The 22,045-nt window shown below is 39.8% G+C and overlaps 1 protein-coding gene across 2 annotated transcripts in view; it reads right to left on the bottom strand.

Annotated features, from left to right (window-relative positions):
- LOC119736413 (transmembrane prolyl 4-hydroxylase-like) overlaps window positions 1-17,324 on the bottom strand; it is a 33,796-nt gene extending 16,472 nt beyond the window's left edge. The window contains exons 1-4 of one of the 2 annotated variants that reach the window (XM_038210432.1): window positions 17,119-17,324; window positions 15,594-15,955; window positions 2,481-2,562; window positions 1,578-1,813 (exon numbers count right to left, since the gene is read on the bottom strand). In XM_038210432.1, the coding sequence (XP_038066360.1) occupies window positions 1,578-1,813; window positions 2,481-2,562; window positions 15,594-15,773 (498 nt within the window). In that variant the 5' untranslated portion in view covers window positions 15,774-15,955; window positions 17,119-17,324. Of the gene's footprint in view, window positions 1-1,577; window positions 1,814-2,480; window positions 2,563-15,593; window positions 16,301-17,118 lie in introns of those variants that run through there. The other variant, XM_038210433.1, reaches the window with a different exon arrangement.
- Window positions 17,325-22,045: the final 4,721 nt, after the last annotated feature.

The following is a 22,045-nucleotide window of genomic DNA, read 5'->3' as shown; positions in this document are numbered from 1 at the left end:
AGAGATATACCCCCCCAAAATAGATCTCATAGTGTTTGGGGAAAACCCTTATTTGATGTGCTTTTCTTGTATATTTCTTATTTTCAAAGTATAAATTACATTACGTACGAAGATGAAACTTGTGTTTATTCAGAGGCCGGAATGAAGTTCTGAAGTTGGCTTGTTTTAATTAATAAGGCGGCGATACATCATATGAATTTATTTATTCATGAACAGCCTGTCTGGCGACTTAGATTGACATTCAAGCGCCAGCCCAAACAGATAATCTGCTACGACTTCTCCGCTGACTTCGATTAAAGAACGAAAAGACAGCACACCCTGCAAAAGAACTACAGTTCCAGATAAGAAAACAGAACCAGTATACATCAAATGCCGGTCACCAACTCTGACAGTCGACTTTTTTCAGTCAAGATTACAACTATCCTTTATTTATCCGGATGTCTTCGGAGTGACAGGTCCATGTTTCTTAATTTCGCCCGCGAATAATGTGTGAAAACATCTGCGCCGACTTGGGAATGCCGAAGATCAGACGGACACGCAAATAGCGTCTAGGGGCAAGAAGTGCTGCTTGATGAACAGCGCAACACGAAATGGATTGACAGCGGTGTTCATTCAATTTAACACCCCCCCCCCCTCCCTTTTCGTCAAGATTTTGCAACAACACACGTGTCAGGCCCAAACGACGCGTAGAAGACCATTATTCCCTCAAAGTGATTTGAATGATGCTATTTAGGTTACACGCGTGTCCCACGCGCTGGCGACATTATTTTGCACGCGCCTGGCACGTGCCGCTGTCAAAAGATTGCTATCGTTTAGATCTGATTGGTCGAAAGTATACAATAGCTGTTACAGTAGGGCTGCAATGACCGATTCAGAGCAGCATGCACAGTCGAGTCGGTCGTGACTTAAGGACAAAATTTGTTTTTATAGGAACTTGATCTCGTGTTTTTTTTTAATTTAATGTAGTTAGTCTGTTCATTGTCATTTCTAAATACCTTTTTATAAATTTGGGTCAAATGGCTTTTCTCGCGGGTGACTCTCTTATTCCCCACAGTGAAATCTATTTGAATGAAAATTCGCTCCGTCTGACAGAAACTAGTAAGGACGAGACGATTTCATTTTTTTTTTATAGGAAAAGATCGTTGTGGTCCAACGGTGTTTGACTCACGTGCCGAGGTACGTGGGGTCGAACCCTGACGGGGAACATGGTGCTTGTGTTCTTGGGCAAGACACTTTACTACAATTACCTCTCTCCATCCAGGAGTATAAATGGGTACCTGTGAAGGTTATAGAGACCAAATTGCGCTGATCTCGAGCTGCTGCAAAAAAAGTGGTCTCATTCCTGATGAACAGGGATAATAATTGTAAAGCGCTTTGAAACTTTAGTTATAAAGCGCTATATAAGCACCACATTATTATTATTATTTTTAAACTCGAATTTCAACTGAAGTGGTTCTTTTTCAAAACATTTCAATCCAAAATTAAAGTGATTTCCACACTGAACCATCAGTTCCCTAGTTTTACTCCATGAGAGGTTTGCGAATCCCACAAAATAAATAAAGAATTAAAAACCGTACCATATCATCATTGACGTCTAAGTCAACGAAGACAGAGTCTGCGTTTCTCTCTTCCGCCTCTCTGTCCAACTCGCCTGCTGCTTGCCCGTCATCTTGATCATCGACTTCCCCCTCCTCCTCCTGGGCCAAGTCCTTGTAGTAAGCGTCGTCGTTCACCCCGCTAGGGTACAGGCCCCCGCGTAGCGCCTGCTCAATGATGTAGTCGCACTCGTCCGGTGACAGGAATCCGCGTATTTCTGGGAATTATCAACAATTTAAGTTGTATTTATTATTTTAATAATTTGACACAATAAAAAACAGCGGAATTTCGGCTATCCGGTATTACAATGATAAAAAGTCAACAAACAAAGAAAGACAAAGGTATAAAAAACTATAATAATTCCTGTTTTTTTGGTATTTTTAACAGCATAATAAACTTGCTTTCATGGGTGTCATCTTATTTCAGATGGATATTCAATGATTGTGTTAGTCTATATCTTAATAATCAGGAAGTATTTTCTAAGAACATTGTTACGTGCCTAAATTTAGCTTGTTTGCAAATTTTTGTCGAAAGAGAATGATCAAAAAATTAAATCTTCACGGTGATGATCAAAGTGAGTGCTGGTTCGTGAAGCTTCTGTTGATGGCTGTACTTTTCCTATTCGAAGTAGGTCAATGGCTCGTTTTCATGTCATTAGCTTAATGCACGAAATATTTCAGATGAAAATCACGAATTTCCCCGTTCATATATGACAAATTACTGTGCAGGAAATTGCAATTATATTATAACGACGTTGCCAAATGGACCTAAATGACATCAAACCAGCACCAAAGAATGTATCAGATTTCACCCGCCGCGCTTTTGAAGCGAGGATAATGGCCGGAAAGGGAGCACTTTCCACCGCGCCGTCATTTTGTCCTCACCGAATAATGGCGGTTGTAAGGCTTTCGTTTCGACCTGAAGAACTCGGTCCGGCTCGGCTTCAAAATCCCTCACGTAGCCTTTCTGCAAGAGAAGAAGAGAGGAGAAACGGGTGATGTACTTGAACGTAGGCTAAACTAACACGGTAAAGTTTATGGCGAAGCACGTCGAGGGCGTTTCTATTGACACAGCAAAAACTGTTACCGTGCATTTCCATCAGATCGAACGGCTGCATGTTTTTAACCGCGTGTTTGATTGTATTGAACACGGCGAACGCTGGCACGTACACGCAAAGTTTGCAGATCGTCATTTTGAAAAACAGCACGTACGCTCTTGAAGAAGCGCGAGGTTTATTCCTGTGTTCTCAAGACGTACCAGAATTTGTTCAAATTTGCACGTATCCTGATTTTTTTTCTCGAGCAAATGAAACTGACCGTTAATGACCGTCCCAGTCGTCTGGTCTTGTTGTCTACATGGTCTGGCGCGGACGAAATGATGCAGCTGGAGACATGCAGCCTAAATCACATACGGATTAATCAGGTCTGCAAATTTGGTTATGAGAAGGTTGGAAGATCCCTTTGCCTCGCTAAGATCCCCTTTGCCTCGCTAAGATCCCTTTGACTTGCTTAGCCCGCCTGTGGGAGACCGAGTGAGTGAGTGAGTGAGTGAAGATCCCTGGAGGATGGGGCATCATGGGACTTGTGTCCTTGAGCTAGACACTTTATAGCAAGATTAGTATGCTTCCACAAAAGTAAAACGTTACCCTTAATTAAAGCACGAAAAGATTTATTTTTCTACAATTCTCATGATAATATTTTTGATAAATTGCATCGATCATTATTTTTGTTCTATATTTTAACAGGAATTTAAATTAAAGATAAAACACACCCTTGGATTTTATTAGTCCCTTCACACACCTCGCCCTCCTTTCATCATAAAAAAAACCTTCATAGAAGGGAAAAATATATATCATTCATTACATTTGCTCCGGTTAAAGTTTGTCGTAATAGCTACAATTTTTCATCAACTACCGCTCTGAGCTGATTTAACGGTTACATTTTTACTCTGTGATTTATGGCCAGACTGAACCTAATTGCACTCTGAGATCCCAAAACCTGGGGAAATACATGTATGTTTGACTCAACTCAAGTTAGGAAATCGCTGTGGATGAAGGGATGGGAGATATAATCGATCATCCCCGGTGTCATTTAGATACGTTATATGGAAATAAAGTCAATATCGATACCAGCAATAGGCAATATAATCAGCGTGTTAGTCTCGCCTGTCCGCCGTAATATGAACGTCTTGGTACCAAACACTGACCAGTCTAGACACAGTCTCTCGAATTTTAATTTACCAAATTGTTATTCATTGAACGCCAGTTGAGGTCAACTATTTTAAGTTAATAGTAGTCATTAATTCGCAATATTTTCAATATCATTTTATGAAGTGTAATAGCTCTTTCGGAATACCCATTTATTACCCTTGACTGGATGGGCCCAGTCAGGACGCAAAATAAAAATGCAATAAAAGAGGACGTTACACACGTTGTATAGGTCTTCTTATATACATTTTGCCCGGATGCGCTGTACTATTCTCGTAAAATCTCGCAGGCATTTGAGGTCAATTTAAACCGCTCTATTTTCATAGGATGGGTACGCCGTAACGAGATAATTATCTGGGTACAAACGGTGTAAATATCATGTGTATTGAAGGGACTTTGCAGCTTTACTTAAAAAAAAACATTTTTAATAAACCTTTTTGACATTCGCATTGTATCATGGGTATGGATAACAGACAAACATTGCAGTTGATGCATAACCTATTTGTGGAACCAGTCAAGCTTTTAAGTTTTTTTTCTTAATTATTTTTCCAAAATTAAATGATAACCTTTTCACCTATTTAAGAAATATAATTTGTAAATAAATTCAGTTTTTAAACCTTAGAAATAAACAGTTTTTAAATCTTTCAATTTATTTCCTGGTGCCAGTCTTCAGGCCCAGAGGAACGATTGTGATTGGTCAGTGTTGAAGGTGTGAGCTTGACATCTTGATTCTGATTGGTCATTATTTGCAGGATCATGTTATTATTATTCATGAGTAATGAAACTGGTCTCTAAACAGGATTCTCAAAAACCTTCTTCATTGTTATAGGCTTTAAAAATGAATCATTAATTTCTTGGTATATAATGAGGACGAATCAAATGAAAGTTGTAACTGGTACTCGGCTCCATAAGTTTGTGCACAAATTTCCTATTTGTAATCCAGACCCAAGATGCATTGCGCATATCAAAAATGGTTATTACATCAACATGTAAACTTAGGTCATTAATGTAGGATTCAGGACTGTTTGTACCCCTCAAATGGTGTTGTCACATCGCCGCATTAGTTTGACTATACGACCTACCCTACTGAAACTTTCAGAGCTCATGACCAATTACGACGAGTGTTAGGCTGCTGCTGTTTATAACAGCATTAAGAGCGCCCTCATAACGATGTGTGGATTCTGTAAAGCCGGCCTCTCTCTTTCAAAATATTTTTTTTCATGTGGGACATCTTAGGAAGTTACTTTTCAGCGCAAAATCAACATCGTGTATATATAAAGTCCTTTCTAAATACACACAGAATCACGCCTTTCGTTGGCGTGACATTTCGGCATATCCGCTAGACGTTTGAAGTGTGTGATGCGTGGTTCTTCGGAGATCAATTTGAGAGGATTTTGGGAGGAATAACAACATTAAGTAAACGAGCTTAACCTTGTCAGAGAGGTTTGAAAACGTCAGAGAGGTTTCGAATAATATTTACCATTAAAACACAATCCTGTGAAAATTCAACAAAGCCTTTTGTTTGAATAAGGGAAATACTCTTGAGGGAACTGAATGTGCCATTTTCAAGAAACTTTCTGCGTGGGCAAATTTTAACTGCGGACTTTTTACTCTTGGGGTAGTAGATCTATATAGATAGGTGATTCACAATGTGACAACATCGGTCGCAAACTCATTTTCACGTGTAAGATTTCAGACATTTTGGAATATCTGAAGATCGATATCAGGGGGCGGTGAAGGGCGGATCTGGGGGGGGGGGGCAAAGGGGGCCATGCCCCCCCCCCCCAAAGACAAACCCATTTTTGTTTTTTAAGTGTTGTCGCAATAAAGGAAGGCAATGAGTACACCACCATCTTTTCCTCAAAAAACATTGGTTAAAGTGGTCAGAAATTGCCTCAGATCGCACCACAATCCAAAAATATTTAGGGGCCCTTGAGCGGGCCCCGAACCGCACGCCATAATTTTTGACCCACTTTTTGGGGGACCATTTTTTTTGTTGGCCATCCCAAAAATTGTGTTCTGGAGCCGCCCTTGGCGGCGCTGTGGTCCAGTGGTTACAGAGTTCGACTCACGTGTCGTGGTACATGGGTTGGAACCCTGACGGGGAACATGGTGCTTGTGTTCTTGGGCAAGACACTTTACTACGATTGCCTGTCTCTACCCAGGAGTATGGGTAACTGTGAGGGTAGAGACCAAATTGCGCTGATCTCGAACTGTTGCAGAAAAATGGTCTCATTCCTGATGAATAGGTGTAATAAAGGCGCTTTGACACCTTAGATATAAGGCGCTATAAGGACCACATTATTATTATTCAAAAAATGTATACAATTTGTGATGTTATTTTAAGAAGCAATGAAATTGCGTAGAATCTGAAGAATGGTAACCATTTCTCGACCTGAAGCAGTTTAAGCTCAGTTGTTACTAAAATTGGAGAAAAGTTAGAAATCCCATGTTTTGGTCTCGTTAGTGGATTCCATTGCTTTCCGCTTCCGATTCAAAAATTGCCGTTTTATAGTTTGAAGTGAACCCAGTGGCACACTTTTATTTTGAACCACCATAAATGATCTTTGTCTTCCCAACAGTATCATTTCAAGCGGAGTAATTTCGTATCAAGTACCAGAGTTTCATCTTTAGTTTGAGCAAAGATTGTCTTATTTAATGGGCAGTTTCATTACCGGGTACATGCAATAACGTTCCTATAGCCCTAACAGTCCTGAATCCTCCAATTTCAATATGATTTTGCACACCCCCTAGGGAGTTAGGATTAAGAAACAGTTTCTTACAACACGAAACAGCATAACTTAGGGTGGGTTGAACTTAGCAGTGTAAATTGACCGGCTCCACAAAAAGGGTGTTACACTGTTATTTCGGTTGTGTACTATATGAACCAACCTATATGTACTATATGAACCACAATAGGTTGCTCGGTTTATATAGTACACAACCCTTTGATTTTTACACAACCGAAATAACAGTGTAGGTCGCGCTGTGCATTATTGTGTAATGGCCCACCCAACGTTGAGAGGGTAAACATTTCGTCGAAATGAGATTTTCATTTTTTATCACGAATGACATCTTTAATACCTACTGTTTTAGGTTTCATCCACAGAAATGTTGACTTTGATGAATTAAGTGGAAAATGTGATTATTTTGTGTGCATCGTTCTGTTGTTCCACAACAGAGCAAGCTATTTCAAAGCCTGTTTTCTCAGTTGTATAATTTGAACGCCAAGGAAGTAATTAATTAAAATGTAAACACGCCATATCTCCAGAACAGGAGAGACCATGGAGCTCTATTATATATCAAATCAAAGCTTACGCTGTAGGCTTTCCAGCCATGCATATAATTCAATTCCACTTGTTTGCAACATAAAACCCTTTTTTTGTGGAGCCGGTCACAGTTGGGTTGAGTTGGTATTGATCGAGCTGGTTTGGGTTTGAATTTAGGGGTGAGTTGTACTCTGGAAAGCACCATGTTTTTTTTCTTCAGATGGTGGAGACAGCTGGGCTTGTTTGAACATGTTGTTCACGTACAGAGTTTGTAGAGCGTCAACCTATCGAAGTCACACTTCACGGGCGGCACGCAAACCAAACGTAGGCGGTACGGCTGGCCTATACCTTAAAGTTATCTTTTCCCGAACACGCAAGCATATCGCAGATTTGAAAGCGGTTATCCCTTGAGAGCAGAAATAACAATTATCAGAAAATCACAGAATCACAAATGAGATATTTACACAAATAAGATTTTAAGAAAGTGTATTTATGTTAAACCACAAAATGACATAAAAAAGGCCGGACCGATTGCTTTAAGATAGGGAGAAATGAAAATCCTCCTTAGGATTACCTGATGCACGCTCTTGGGCATTGGGGAATTTGTGTCTCGTTCAAGCGTGTACATTTACTCCATCGGGACGGGCAACTCGGATAAAGTGAATACGTGAGCGTAACAGCTCCACTGTCAACAACTAAAAGAGGAGGAATTCCCGCGTGGGTTCGGCTGGTCGCCAGACGGATATACGGTTGGGCTGTGGAGCATGACGTGAATACCAGTCAGTGTCTGACCTAAAGTCTCAGTCGTGTATGCAGAATGATTAATTTAAAGAATCATTAGTTTCTGGCGGGACATGTAAAAATTTGCCTTTATAATTTCGTTTATACTGGGCAACACTTAAACCTCTGTTGTAAAATATTTCGGCGATGAGTGTATTGTTAAGGGAGTTATAAAGAGAGCGGGTTTTTTTTGCGTAAACCAGATGTGTAGACTTTTGTTGCTGCTAGCCCTAGGTACCTCCATGTTTGTAAAATATATCGTGATTTTGTGGACGACTGAGCCTGTCAACCGTTGTTTTCCATAAGCTCTAATTCTACTCACACAAAGACAGAGAATATAGTCACATGTCTGACACTGATTAAACAAAAACCTGCCAGCAGAATTTCGAAAAAGAAACATCGAAGCGTCAGCTAATAAAAGTCTCTAAATTCCAGATCTGTGTATGTTGCTAAATTCAAGACGATTTCAAAATTTTGTATTGATCGAAGACTCATTTTTTTGGGAACCAAAAATACAGGAAGATTTATTATAATGCTACGAAACGTAATGCATGAACAACAAAAAAGACAAAACCGCAAATTGGTCGTCAAAATTAAATTATTCTGAAAAAAATAAGCATCCTTTTATTGAGCGAGCTCAGTTCATATGGCGACGGCGTGGCTGTCAATCTAGAAGTCTCTGGGGACTAATTGTGTTTAACACCCGCGGTTTTAAACTACCATTTGACGTAATTAAGTTCACAGCTTTACATCTTCTATATACCGCTGCGAAACTACAGTGCATGCAGCGTGATTGCACCGTCTTTAGCACGCTCGTTGACACAGCTGACGCCAATATCTACAGTAAATATTAGAACTCGGATGTTAGCATATAAGAAATACTTGAGCGCAAATGCTCATCCAGTCCTTGTCGTCAACATCCTTCAAGACGTCTCTAATTTGTCATTGTACTTAAAAAAAAACCCAGAGCAAACAAAAAAGTAGTTATTAATGGAATAAACGTGTGCTTGGGAGGTTAAACACTATGTTTAAGACTGGTTGGAGTCTGGAATGCTGATAATCAGCATTCCAGACTCCAAGCAGTCTTAAATATAGTGTTTAATACCGACCACACACACATTTATTCCCATTCATAAATACCTTTTCGCTCCAAAAATCAAAACTGTTCAGTCCAAAAGTCAAAACAAGTCAAAAATTTACAATTTCCAACAATGTTTACTTTCTGGTTTTCGAAACGCCCATCTAGCTATATAATGGATGATGACGCGCAGATGCAGCTGTGGTGAGTGCGTTGTGATTTTGGACTATGAAATACCTATCCACCATTATTTTTGCGCATGCCTACGTGAGGATGGTGAACGTTTAATCAATAAAACGGTAAAAGGCACTGGATTTCATAGGAGTCCAAATTTCATGTGACACTGGAAAAGTGTTTAAGACCAGCCAGCCATGTCTTTATCATCCGTTTAAGACCGGCCACGTGATGGGCTCTCGACCAATGGGAATAGGTAAACTGTCTCAGGTATTTATGAATAGCATTTAAAACTCAAATGAGCATTTTTCTGAGAGAATGTGCCCTATGGCTCGAAAATGTGTTTACCACGAAATTGAGATAATTTGGAAAGATCGTTAAAACTGAACGTGTTTACAAAACTACTCCTTAAAAATTTGCTGTTTTTGTGCAATTACCCCAAAGAGGACTTTCGGGAAACAGAATTTGGGTCCTCAAAAAATCGAGTCGTTGGAGCGCAGTAGTCGTTGTTCCAGTCACATATGCACGTTTTGTATTCGAAACGTTCTTCAAACGCATGTGCACAATGATCGTCATGTGTAGAGGTGGGGAAGTTAGCGTGGGACCTTATATCTCACACTAAAATTGTCACTTTTTTATGCGGCGCCGGTCTTTTGTTGACAGTTTGGTTAAACATTCGATGCTTGAAATACGTATAATAATATTGATTTATTTAGCGCATAATTATACCAACCAAATAGGTTATCATGGCGCGGTACAATATTATTACCCCTGCTCGGCGGGCCAATGAAAACATTCCATACCATCTCGGCTCCCTGGGGAGTATACAGCTCGATGCTGCCATATCGGCGCAATCGGCTAAATCAAACACATGACCATCTCTGCCCTCACAGGTACCCATTTACTCCTGGGTGGGGAGAAGCAATGAGTAACAAAGTGCCTTGCCCAAGGACACACACACACACCATGACCCCAGGCTGGACTCGAACCACAACCTGCAGAATTACCCACACGATCTTGAGTTCAAAGCACTAGACCATGCACGAGGACACGTACGCTACTTCACAAGACTACACCAAAAACGTTGCTGTTTTTCAACAAACGAGGTTTTCAACATTTTCTCCGCAAATAAACGACATTATGTGGATTTCCTGCATCACAGACCGTTGAAATAAGGTAAGTAAACGAATTAAATGATGGCATTTTGGCAAAACTGGAAAAAGGTAAACCTTTAAACAGCGTCATCATCCATAAATGTATGTGTACTGTCACATTTGTTCCTGATGATCTTGCAAGATGTTTGCGTTGGGCGTCACTGTACTTCAAACTATTTTCGGATAGCCTTGTATACAAACGAACGACAATGTGGAGTCTCATAAAAATGATTAAGCATAAAACAAAGCCATTACAGAATAACACCTGAAGGCAAAAGATCCTTGGTAAAACCGCTGTAAGACTATCGCAGCTGTTCTGTTGCCAAATTTCTCCAAATTGCCCTAATGGCGAGTCCTTAGGGACTCTTGCTAGTCCTAATGGATATGTGAACCCATAAGGAAACATTTGCAGTCCTTGTGATAATAAATGTTCATGAGAAATCTTGCCGGACATCGCAAAAAGTCGCTACATGTTATGGCTGAAACATAATCTGCAAAAGCCAACATCGCTGATAGCACGGAGAATGATTTATATCATGATGACTTACAGCGATCAAATTGCGGGCTTCATTATGAAATATTAAAATGTTGAATCGTCGTGTGCCGTCAATGATGAATCTATATAATTAAGATCCATACAACCTTACATATTAAACCTTCATTAAGTTGAAATAACTTCAAAAATTGATGTGAACTCAGACTTAAGTCCAAATTGACAGGGTTTCTAAAGCCAACATAACTGATAGCACGGAGAATGATTTATATCATGATGACTTACAGTGATCTAATTGCGTATTTCATTATGAAATATTAAACGGTGAATCATGCTGTTCCGTCAATGATCAATCTATCTAGTTAAGATCTACATAGCCTTACATATAAAACCTTCATTAAGTTGAAATAACTTCAAAAATTGATGTGAACTCAGACCTAAGTCCAAATTGACAGGGTTTCTAAATCCAACATAACTGATAGCACGGAGAATGATTTATATCATGATGACTTACAGTGATCTAATTGCGTATTTCATTATGAAATATTAAACGGTGAATCATACTGTTCCGTCAATGATGAATCTATCTAATTAAGATCTACATGACCCTTCATTAAGTTGAAATAACTTCCAAAATGATGCGAACTGAGACCTAAGCTCGAATTGAAATTTGAGTTTTCTAAAGCTTAAAATTAATCTGTGTATGACGTTATCTTGGTCTTACAATAGATCGATTGCTTTCAATGGCCATCTTGGAAGTGTGTTTTTGTTATATTAAATCATTAATGCACAAATGGTCTCATGCGTGTCCCTGTTGAACAAAAGTACACATCCCAAACATGGCCACAGTGCAAACGGTCTATGAGCAATGTTCCTCATATTCTTATACACTAGACTTCAACACGTATACTGATGAGATCAAACATTAATGAGTTTGTCTATGACATCCATAAACATTCGTGTGAGGTGATAAGTCCGTAAGTACAAACCAACACTCCCATTTGATGATAACCATCTACACTTAAAAAAAACTAACTAAAACCTCGCATGCTTTTACAGTACATATTGGCAAACGGGAGGGCAGGATCATCCTGTGCAAAAGTGCTAACAAACAGTACCGTAAACAAACAAACAAAAGCTTCATTTCAGAAGTTCGAGTAGATTTAACACATTTTCCGGTAATAAAACAGTAATTTTACGTACACAATTAAGCTGTGGGAAATGATGCACTGTGGTTAAAAACTTGGGGGGGGGGGAGACATGAAAAGAAACTTTTTTGTTGTTTTCTTTTGTTATACAAGGAAATGTTTTCAGTGTAGAAGATCGTGGAAGAACGAGCCCCTCATACAATATGGAGTCTGGCTTTACTTATCCATACAAAGTACATATCTACAGTTGGAAGGATCAGCAGTTATCGCCGTAAAGTACAGGTGCTCATGCGAAATCAATTACAGAACGGATCTGTCTGGAGGAGCTGCTGATGGTTTTTATGAGAGGTATGACAGCAATACGATACGGAAGATTTTGGCAAAAAATCTTTTCATACGATGGTTTTATTCTCGACGGATCATCTATAGTGCTTTCAATCGTTAGGAAGCCGCACGTCACGCGCCCTGAGCCTTTCGGACTCGAGCGTTGTCTAAATGCAAAGTGCACAACAGCGGTTCGTTAAAGGATCAGTAATTTGCATTTATCCTAAAAGTAGCCTACCGAATTATTATTTTTTAAAACTTACTTGGATTTAAAGATCGTAGTGGTACTAAACATCCCGTGAATTTATTCCGTCTGGCTTGCTATCATTCGGATTCTTTTCGGAATAAATCAAGAAATGTGGTCTCCAACGATGAGTCTGATTTGTTTTGGAACTAAAGAGTGCTATTGACGAATTCGTTTTTCGTGAAAAATAAAGGTTTTGCAAGATTTTTCACTGTTTTCTCGAAAAGTGTAATATCCTCTGAGCTGAAACTTCATCAGGTTAGGTTTTGAACATTCTTCTCTGGATTTTGAGTGCTGTTATTATTGGAAACGAGCAAAAAGCATGAAAGCAAAGGATTCTAAATGCCTTTAGCTTGTCTTTAATTTAAAAAAAAATAACATGAACGAGGAAGTATGAAAGAGACACCGTCGTTGAACAAATTATGGTTCCGTGTCTAGAGACCTTTTGCCGAAGTGCATAGGCCAAGACAAAAACCTACTCAACCTAGAAAATCATGCAAAACTCAATCTTTTTACTCAAGACATCGTCCTATCTTTTTTTTTATTTTATTTTATTTTTTATATGTAGGTCGGCAGTGTGGACACGCTGCAGCGTGCAGCGAAGCCTTTGTACAGCGCAGCAACGACAGAATGAACAGTTAAATCACAGGTATGACAAATACCTAAAAACAAAATCGACCATCGAATTATCCAACCCTATTTTTCTGACTATACAAATTGATAGAGCAAAATAAAAAGATTTTACCCACACACCCATCCTATTTTGTCTCATGCAATAGAACACGATATTTTTCTGGGCCTTATTAACAAGTGGAATGACCTCAATCCATTCACCATTACTCCACAAGGCAATAAGACGAAGTTTCTTAAAACATTATTCATTACCTATTTATAACTGTTGACTATGAGACCAAAATGGGTAAAAGTGCCATTATTGCACTGTTGTGCTTTATAGCTCATTTATACATTTTTTACGGCAAATGGATGATGTAAAACTCGCGTACTTACGCATCTTGCCACAAAAATCATGGAGATGTTACACCATTATGACACGAAAAGTATATAACTACTCTAATCCCACTGAACTTAGACAGACAGGACACTCCTACTTTTAAACCGAAATAAGACTTTTTTGTCAACTTCGAATTATCATTAAGGATGTAATACATGAAGTTAAGAGAAAAATTAGGGAAGAATAAAAAACGCACGCATGTCGTTCGTCTGCAAACAAAGCCGTTTGCAAACACACGAACTCATGTTATACCAAAATCACTGTGTGCATTTCTATTCTTTGGGAAAAGGTCTATTACAATATCATAGTCTTGCGAAATGAAACCAATTTCGTAAAATGGTAACATACTCATGAATAATAATCGTGGTGATATTGGCGGTGGAACCGAAATCGGAAATCCGAGCCGTAAGACGACCCTACATTGATCTATGAAATGTTTTCCGCCGACCCCAAAATTTGTAATTTGATGCCGAGCATGGATATATTGTTGCATTCCTCTGAGGAAACTAACGATTTCTTGCCGTTTACCAAGGGCGCCTTAGGGCGGAAGGACTGAAGCTCAAACACTAAAGTCTGGCTTTTAGTCTATAAATTAAATTCAGAAGAAAAAATCTGGCAAAGGCCTCTAGAGTCAGGCTGCTCCGAAAACAAGGCTATCAAATATAGCTGAAACCGAACCTAAATGATTCGCCCTCTCCCCGTAAGCGGCTTATGGTATAATCCCTCAACTACGTAATTGTATTCCTTCATGCAAATCTTGTGGATTACTCGATTACTGGTCTATTCCCTGGTGAGCTGCACTACCGTACCTCACGATATTCAGGACACGTGCACATAATCTTTTGACGTAAGTCCTCCCGTTTTCCATGAAAAAAAAGGTGAGGCCTACTTAACAGCTCATGGTACTTCTGGTATACGCGCAGGAAAGACAATCCAAGATATGTATGCAGGTGTGCGCTTTCGTCCACAGTCGGACGTTCAGCCTGTTGACTACGTAAAGCCGCGGGGACAAAATGTTACAAACAACTCGATAATTTATCCTTTATTATCTAGGTTATAATGTCAAGCCAAAATAGTCCTAATGTATTAAATGGTATAGGTCGAGAAACCAAAGCTAACTGTGAAATAGTCTGTATTATATGCCTCTTTAATAGTAAAGAGGGGAAATATAATATTTCGTTTACAAACTTGAGATAATTGTGAAATATCAAGTAATGAAAATGTTCATTTTGTGGAGACTTTAATACACAGGGACACACCCTGGAGACCAATACACTCAACCATGACGTAGGATAGAAATGAGGACCGCAAATATTGAAGTCATAGGCTACCAAACCACGTAATTATTGTTATCAATCTGCGTACCCCCTCTAGAGGTCGTTGATAATTATGTTCCCTACCAAAGAATAACAATGTCCCCTCTTCATAATAAAAGAGCTTCGCTCGATAGCACAATGTAATTTATTGTCATTTGTGCCACTGATAGAGAACATGTGGTGTTTCATTTTTCATATAGGTTTCATGTACTGTAAAAGCGTATACATAAAAACCACTACGTGCATAGGCATACTGATGGACTTCATAATGGTATTAATTTACACAGCGATTTTTGAAATGTATGGTCCGGCCGATTTGAATTCAACCGGCGTTCCAAAACTTGTAATACGCGAGCAAAGCCGAGTGTTCTCCAGAGGTAATATAGAGGATGTGAATTCAAAAACATAAAACGTCCACTTTGCACAAAGCAAGAATATTGTAGATTATAAGCTAGGTTTCACCCTAATCATAGTAAATTCATACAGGCCTACAAATCCAAAAGCTTTATACTTGACAATCGCAAATGTGACGCATGCCAACCATAACAATCTTTTAACCGAAACAGATTTGAACTTACAAGAGTGGTATGGCAACCCAATCGCATCTATCATAACGATTTCCAAAATCGCAAAATGAATAGGCCTATTCCCGTTATCTATTTTAGACACGTGGAAAATTTCACCGCAGAACGTCCGAATTAAGTTCACATTCTGTTTGCCTGTAGTAATTTCAATTCGAATTGGGACGATTTGATCGATAAACATCTAGAAATTGGAAACAGCAGGTGTGTCCACTTACCTCGACGGGATCAAGCTGAAAAAGAGTCAATTTCTCCCCGGTGTCTCCTGGTTGTTCCTTGGAATTGGCAAGTCCAGCGCTCCGGATGACCACTAGAGCAGCCAGCACGAGCGGGAACAGTTGGCGCGCTTCCCCTCTGCACGCCGCCGCACAACGCCGCGTGAGGTCCGATATCCTCATCGTTCGCCGTACAGGAGTCAATATGAAGATGGCAATAACTTGCTGTTGCCACTGCTGCGTCACTCCGCCTGTTCCTTGCAGTGACGTCCCAATATCATCCAGTCATTTTTTTCAATTGCTGGCCCAAATTGGCAATATCTTCTTCAGCGCCACGCCGACGCGGGAAGGACTGCCGAGCAAATCTAAGCGAACAATGACGAAGAATCTGTAAGTTGAGAACGGGCAAATGCGCTCTCCTTCATCAAAACGGAGCCACTGATTTCAGATCGGCTGACAGGGAATAAAAATGTAACACCTATACAAGACGACCTTGCGTCCCCCTCTTTTTTTCTGTTTTTGACCGATTCGAATGGTTTGACGCCCGGCTGATAAAAATGTCTTTAGTCGAAGGGGATCTGAGACGCTCCCGTTTTCCTTACGGTCACTGGAGGCAATGCCCTATGGGAGAGCTGCCTAAACGGGCGGAGTGGGGGTAGGAGTGACTCGGAGATCCCGCCGTATGAATTATTCCGCGTGATGTGTTCTCGCTTATCGTGTTTCACCTGATGATGGGGTTTTTCAACGACGTACCGGACACACGGCTGACTCGTGAAACGCCACTCGGCCGTAAGTGAAGTCTCGGATAACGATTGCACTTCTGGGTTTGACAAGCTAGAGCGACGGGAAATAATACAGTCCATTTATTTTCACACGTCTGGACTCGTAAAATAAAAAGACCTATTTTGTAGAGTCTTTTCAGTAGTTTTTGTTGTTTAATTCTTAAAAAGATTCAGTTTCAATTCCTTTTACTCCAGTGTCCCTTCGTTCGAAATGAGCTGACCACTAAAAGGGACGCGCGGAAATTACATGTTTCGAGGGTTTCCTCTTTTTTTTTCTCCAAATCTTTTCCTAGCAATTCTCTGGGAAGGGCTGAACCGAATTTGGCCTGGAGCATATCGTGGACACTGAATCAAATATCGTCTTGCTATTATAAGCTCTATAGGAACAGGGTGAGTCAAGAAAGTGACTTGGATGAATGATTAAAGCAATTCATAAATACCTAAGACAGTTTACCCATCCCTATTGGCCAAGAGCACGTCACGTGGCCGGTTTTAAATGGGTGATCAAAACCGGCTGGCTGCTCTTAATCACTTTTTCCAGTATCACATGAAGTTTGGACATGCCAAGCACAAGTTATTCCCTTATTAAATTTGACACACGAATGAAGCATGTATTAATTAAACGAGCACGTTCTTCCACTCATGTGAGAAAACAAATTACTGAATTTTATTGCTCTAATGGTGAATCTCCAATGCCATGAGCCTTAGAGCTGGATATTCTAAGATGTATACATAGGCCTACGTACTTTTGCGGACCCGGAAGTAGGCGACACCTGCACACCTCTTCCACAATTCTGCAGCCTGCAAATTTCAGAGTAACGATGGCGACTGTAAATGAATATGACTGTCCTTATGTAGTCTTCATCCACTACGATTAACTTGAGCCTGTTTGTGGCTCAAATGACATTCTTTGACATACGAAGAACAATCGACAGTGTCAATAGAAACCATGAATTCAAGTTGAAGCACAGAGCTACCCGACCGGGTACCAGTTTGGTTCCACCAGACAGCGTTTCGTGCTGGTACTTGGCTTACGGTCATGCACCCTGTTTGATCTATAAATCACCGAACCGTAACCAGTCGAGTGTAGGCACCAGACGTGTCGTAATTTTCCAAAAGCGCAGCATGCCCACTGATCTCTTTTATACTGACTGGAAAGCGCTTCGGGCCGTGGGGGTGGGTGAAGTCACTGGACGCCATTTTGACACTCCCTTTGGCCACGTAAAAATATATTCAAAGTCACGAAATAAAATAATATATTTGAACAAATATTAAAATGATTAAAACATTTCTGTGGGCAAAATTAATCCAAAAAAACGTGTTCGATGATCCAAAATTGCTTCCTAAACTATCGTAATTTTGTACTTTTTGTATGCGGATCCGTGCGTTGTGGGCTTTTGAGGGAGTTTCAAAATGGCCGCCGCGTGTGTGCGAGGGCGTCACGGTCTTGTGTACACGCATAGGTCGAAGCGTTATCCAGTCAGTATAATAGAGATCAGTGAGCATGACATGCATTATTATAGACGACTGTTTTGTTTTACTCCGACAAATATAGGAGTACACTAAATGAAAAAAAAGGTGATTGGATTGTAATCAACTTTTGCTTGTATCTGTTTATGAGTGACAGATCCATTTGTCATTTCAAGTTTTAATTTTTTTTTTTTTCTTGTAACGTTGTCACTCTTATTTTTTTACTCACCCTGTATATAACTCTGCATAATTTGAATGAGCGCATATGGATGTCCGAGTATAGATTAAAGTGAAAGCAAATGACTATACCCAAATTGCGTATGGTGAATTGCCGTTGAAATTTAAGGTAGGACTTTACGAAGCTTGTGTTTTGCTTTAATGCAATACAATTATGGACAGCTGCAGGTTGCAAAGCCGCACGCGTGGTTATCCAATCAGAATGCAGCGAATCCAACCGACAGGTGTGTGCACGTATCGCGTAAACCGCGCGGCTGCAATAAAATCATCTTTCCTCATGAACGGATTTTTTTTTTTCATCGCGTGGGTCGTTGTTCTGTATCGCACTGACATTTAGGGGCTGGCTTATTATACACTTTATTGTACATTTCGTTAGTTTAGTTTACAAACCTATCGGAAATAAAAAAACATCAAAGAAGGGAACTGGCCCCCATTGAACCTTTCAGAAATGAACAGAGTGCCCTCAATAACCTCAGAAGTGATAAAATCTTTAAAAGTCGAAAATTCCGAGTTTGGCTGTTGTGCCACGAAATGGCCGTGAATATCCCGTTTTGATGTTTCAGCTCGACGAATATTTTACACTCTTCGACAAAATAGTGATAAACCATGCACACATTTTTTTTTTTTATCACGAAACACGATTTCATCCATAGCATTCTGTAATTCCGAAAATCATGAAATTGACTGATCGTTGGAAATCACCTACATTTCTTGATTTCTTCTAAACGACAGCAAGCCAGACTGGATAATTTCACGGGGTATTTAGTACCAGTGCGATCTTTAATCCAAGCAAGCTTATGATAATAATTCGGTAGGTTATTCTTGGGATACGTACAAATGGCCATATATGCCTTTAAAACAAGACGAAAAAGGAAAAGAGTATAATCGAACTGAGCGAAATTGGGTTGATGCATCTATATCAGCCCTACCAATGAAAGCCTTGTCGTCTGGCCAGACGTAAAAGCATCATAAATATACAAGAAGAATTGCCCAAGACAATCAAGCGATCCCTCTTCATTCCATTCAGGCCAATTTCCCATTCCGGTTTAATGGCTCGCTATCCCCGCCTGAGTTCGGTATCATCTAATCGGCCCCTCGTGACCCATTCCAACCAATCAGAGGTCGCTGAGGCGTTTGACGGTAAATGGAAGGGACAGCGTGTTTCTCTGCAGGCCGATGTCGTTCAACCCAAAACAAGCAACGATATCAAGAAGTGCAGCTATAATGTGTAGGCCTCTAACGTACCCTAATTTTCGACACATAATTTCTGGATATCCATTTGGTAACATACTTTGTACAAAGAGCTGCAGGCTTGGCGTGTTTTCATTGTATTGTCTGCCTTGGGAAGGACTATTATTACAGTGTCTTCATACCTTATTTTCATAGGACTTTTAAGGGGGTTGAGAAATTCTCGGGGAATATCGTTCATCATGACAAAGACCTACATTGTGGAGGCTTGTCGGATTGCGGTTGTATTCGGGATGAGAACAGATTTTAAAATTATATATATAATCTTTACAAAAAAATATTCAAGGTCGATATCATTCGAAATATTTTAGGTATTAACATTTTTTTTTAATTATTAAATGTTCAATATGATGATCATATTTCGCCTGGTATTAAAGAATGTCCCTATGCCTATAACTGCATTTTTTAGTTGTACCCTATTCTATTGAGATATTCTCCTCTTTTCAAAACTGCATGCTCTATTCAACCTGTGCACGGTATATACACGGTATATAATTTCCCCTGAGACCCTCTTTAACTGCTCGCTCGACTGGCAATTGGAATAATGAGAATTTTACACCCGAAAGTCGCGCGCCGCACTTTTCCGTCACACTGCATGTACGAGGTTTAATCAGCCAGCCATGTGTCAGTGTTGACATACGCCATTGGAGCGTTCACACGTTGGCGGGAAAAATAAAGAAATGAGTTAATTATTTAGTTCATGGAAAAACCTCAGTACCAATGACGTCACACTTTGTTTACATGTGTGCACTTTCCTATATGGAACCAGTGGGGCCAGCGGTCCACTGAGCACCATAAGAAAGCACACACGTAAACAAAGTGTGACGTCATTAGTACAGAGACTAGATGCTTGATATACGTGCAGGCTATGCAGAACAACACTGCGTCTTGACCACCTGATTCTGACCATTCAGCGGGCACCTTAAATCGGGTCTTCGGTCACCCGGTATTGTATGAGAAACACATGGCATCTATTGACCAATCAACAGCTTTGGCCGAATTGCTGCTCTGAATGACGGCTACTTACCATCGAGCGACGGTAATTCAGATTTTCTATATAATTCTGATCTTCGGAACAGGAGGCCTACTGAATATAATTATATAGGCTTACCCATAAGGGAGGCCACACTGGTACAGCGAAAATGAAGCACGTACTGTATCCAGCTTGGATTAAACTTGCGCTCAAATTTGCTTTCTCAGAAAACAACCCATTCGCGTATAATGACCAACCTGTATAAGCCCGAAATAGTGTCTCTTGTTTTCTCTCCATACATTGTGTTATTTGTCTTTAAACTCGGCAGAAACTTAGCTGCGGGAATTTAGTACCTTTAACCGTCACTTTGAAGAGCATTTAACAAATGTGGAGCGGTTTGACCTTTGAGCTTCACGCTTGGGACGAACAAGAATTTGTCCTTTTTCTCCACAAGATATATCTGCTTGGTAACATTTATTCGTAGACTAAACCTCGTCCCCAGGGTGTTGAGCAGTACGCGCCCACCACTACCTGTTCTAGTCACTCTGGTATTGGATCATTTGCATGTTCAAAATTTCGAACACGTATGCAAATGAGGAATAGTCTGGTGCCTACCTGTGCGTTACATAAGTATTCAGTAGACTGGGAACCAGTCTACCTTTACTCGTTTACCTATTTTGAACTAATCCAACGCGAATAAATAAAAGTCTTCCAGATTCTGCATTATTTTAAAGGATTTTATAGGACTTAGATAAATTTAGCCTAGTGTCCTGTAGTTTTTTAGGTGTATAATTAAGAAGACTCTTCGCAATAACAAATAGAGCCTTTTGCGTATGACTTGGCTGATCGCCATGTTTAAAAATCAGGCTAGCTCAGTTGGCCATTGCGTGCTGTACACATTATGAAGCTCTGCGCTGGTTCCGAATCTCTCAATTCAAATGTGCTACGGGAACCAGTGTAACCACTTCCATCTCACTCAAATAAAATGAAGAATTCGAGTATCTAAAACAAAGTTTTATCTCAAAAGAGGTTGATATAAAAATGTTGAAGTCGCAAATTTATTTCTACTTTAAAAAAAAATAATACATTCCATCAATAGGATACATTTGTTTACAGTTAATTTAGGATAGATTTTTTTTTTACAATTCCATTTCTATGATGGGAGTGGTAAGATGGCGGATCGTGACTTCACATTGAATAGCCAGTGGGCTATGCAGAATTTTTTTTTAACATGGCGATCAGCCGCGGTGTATCACTTCCTGATCAAATACCCCCCTCACTCGATCACTAAGAGAGAGTTAGAAGGGACTTTACAGACTTGACAAGGAGGGTGATCAAGAATGCAAAGTAATGACAAGTACCGAGCGAATTCGGCACAAGCTAAATTAATAAAGTGAAAACAAATAAGAAATACATTTTTGGGTGGCTATATAGTTTTCTGTCAATTTGCATCTTTTAAGTTTTTACTGACTTTTAGCTGATCCAAAAGAGGACAGCCTCCTCTTTTTATATATCTATACTTGTCGGTTTTGTTTTTACATACTGTACAATATGTCAAATAAAATACACAATGTAAAGAATGACAATGGACAATGTTACTACACAATGTCAAATAAATTTAGTTCCACACTGGCCTATCACCGTGCGTTTGTCTCAAAACAAAACGCCATAGGTCTTGTTAAAGGGAATGTACATCATTGGCTTTTGCTGTAATTTTCAGAAATGTACTATTTGAGGGGTTAGTA

This window comes from Patiria miniata, unplaced genomic scaffold, assembly GCF_015706575.1.
Source record: "Patiria miniata isolate m_02_andy unplaced genomic scaffold, ASM1570657v1 HiC_scaffold_3, whole genome shotgun sequence".
In the NCBI taxonomy this organism is placed as follows: Eukaryota; Metazoa; Echinodermata; class Asteroidea; order Valvatida; family Asterinidae; genus Patiria; species Patiria miniata.
This window is presented reverse-complemented; position numbering and strand designations above follow the sequence as displayed.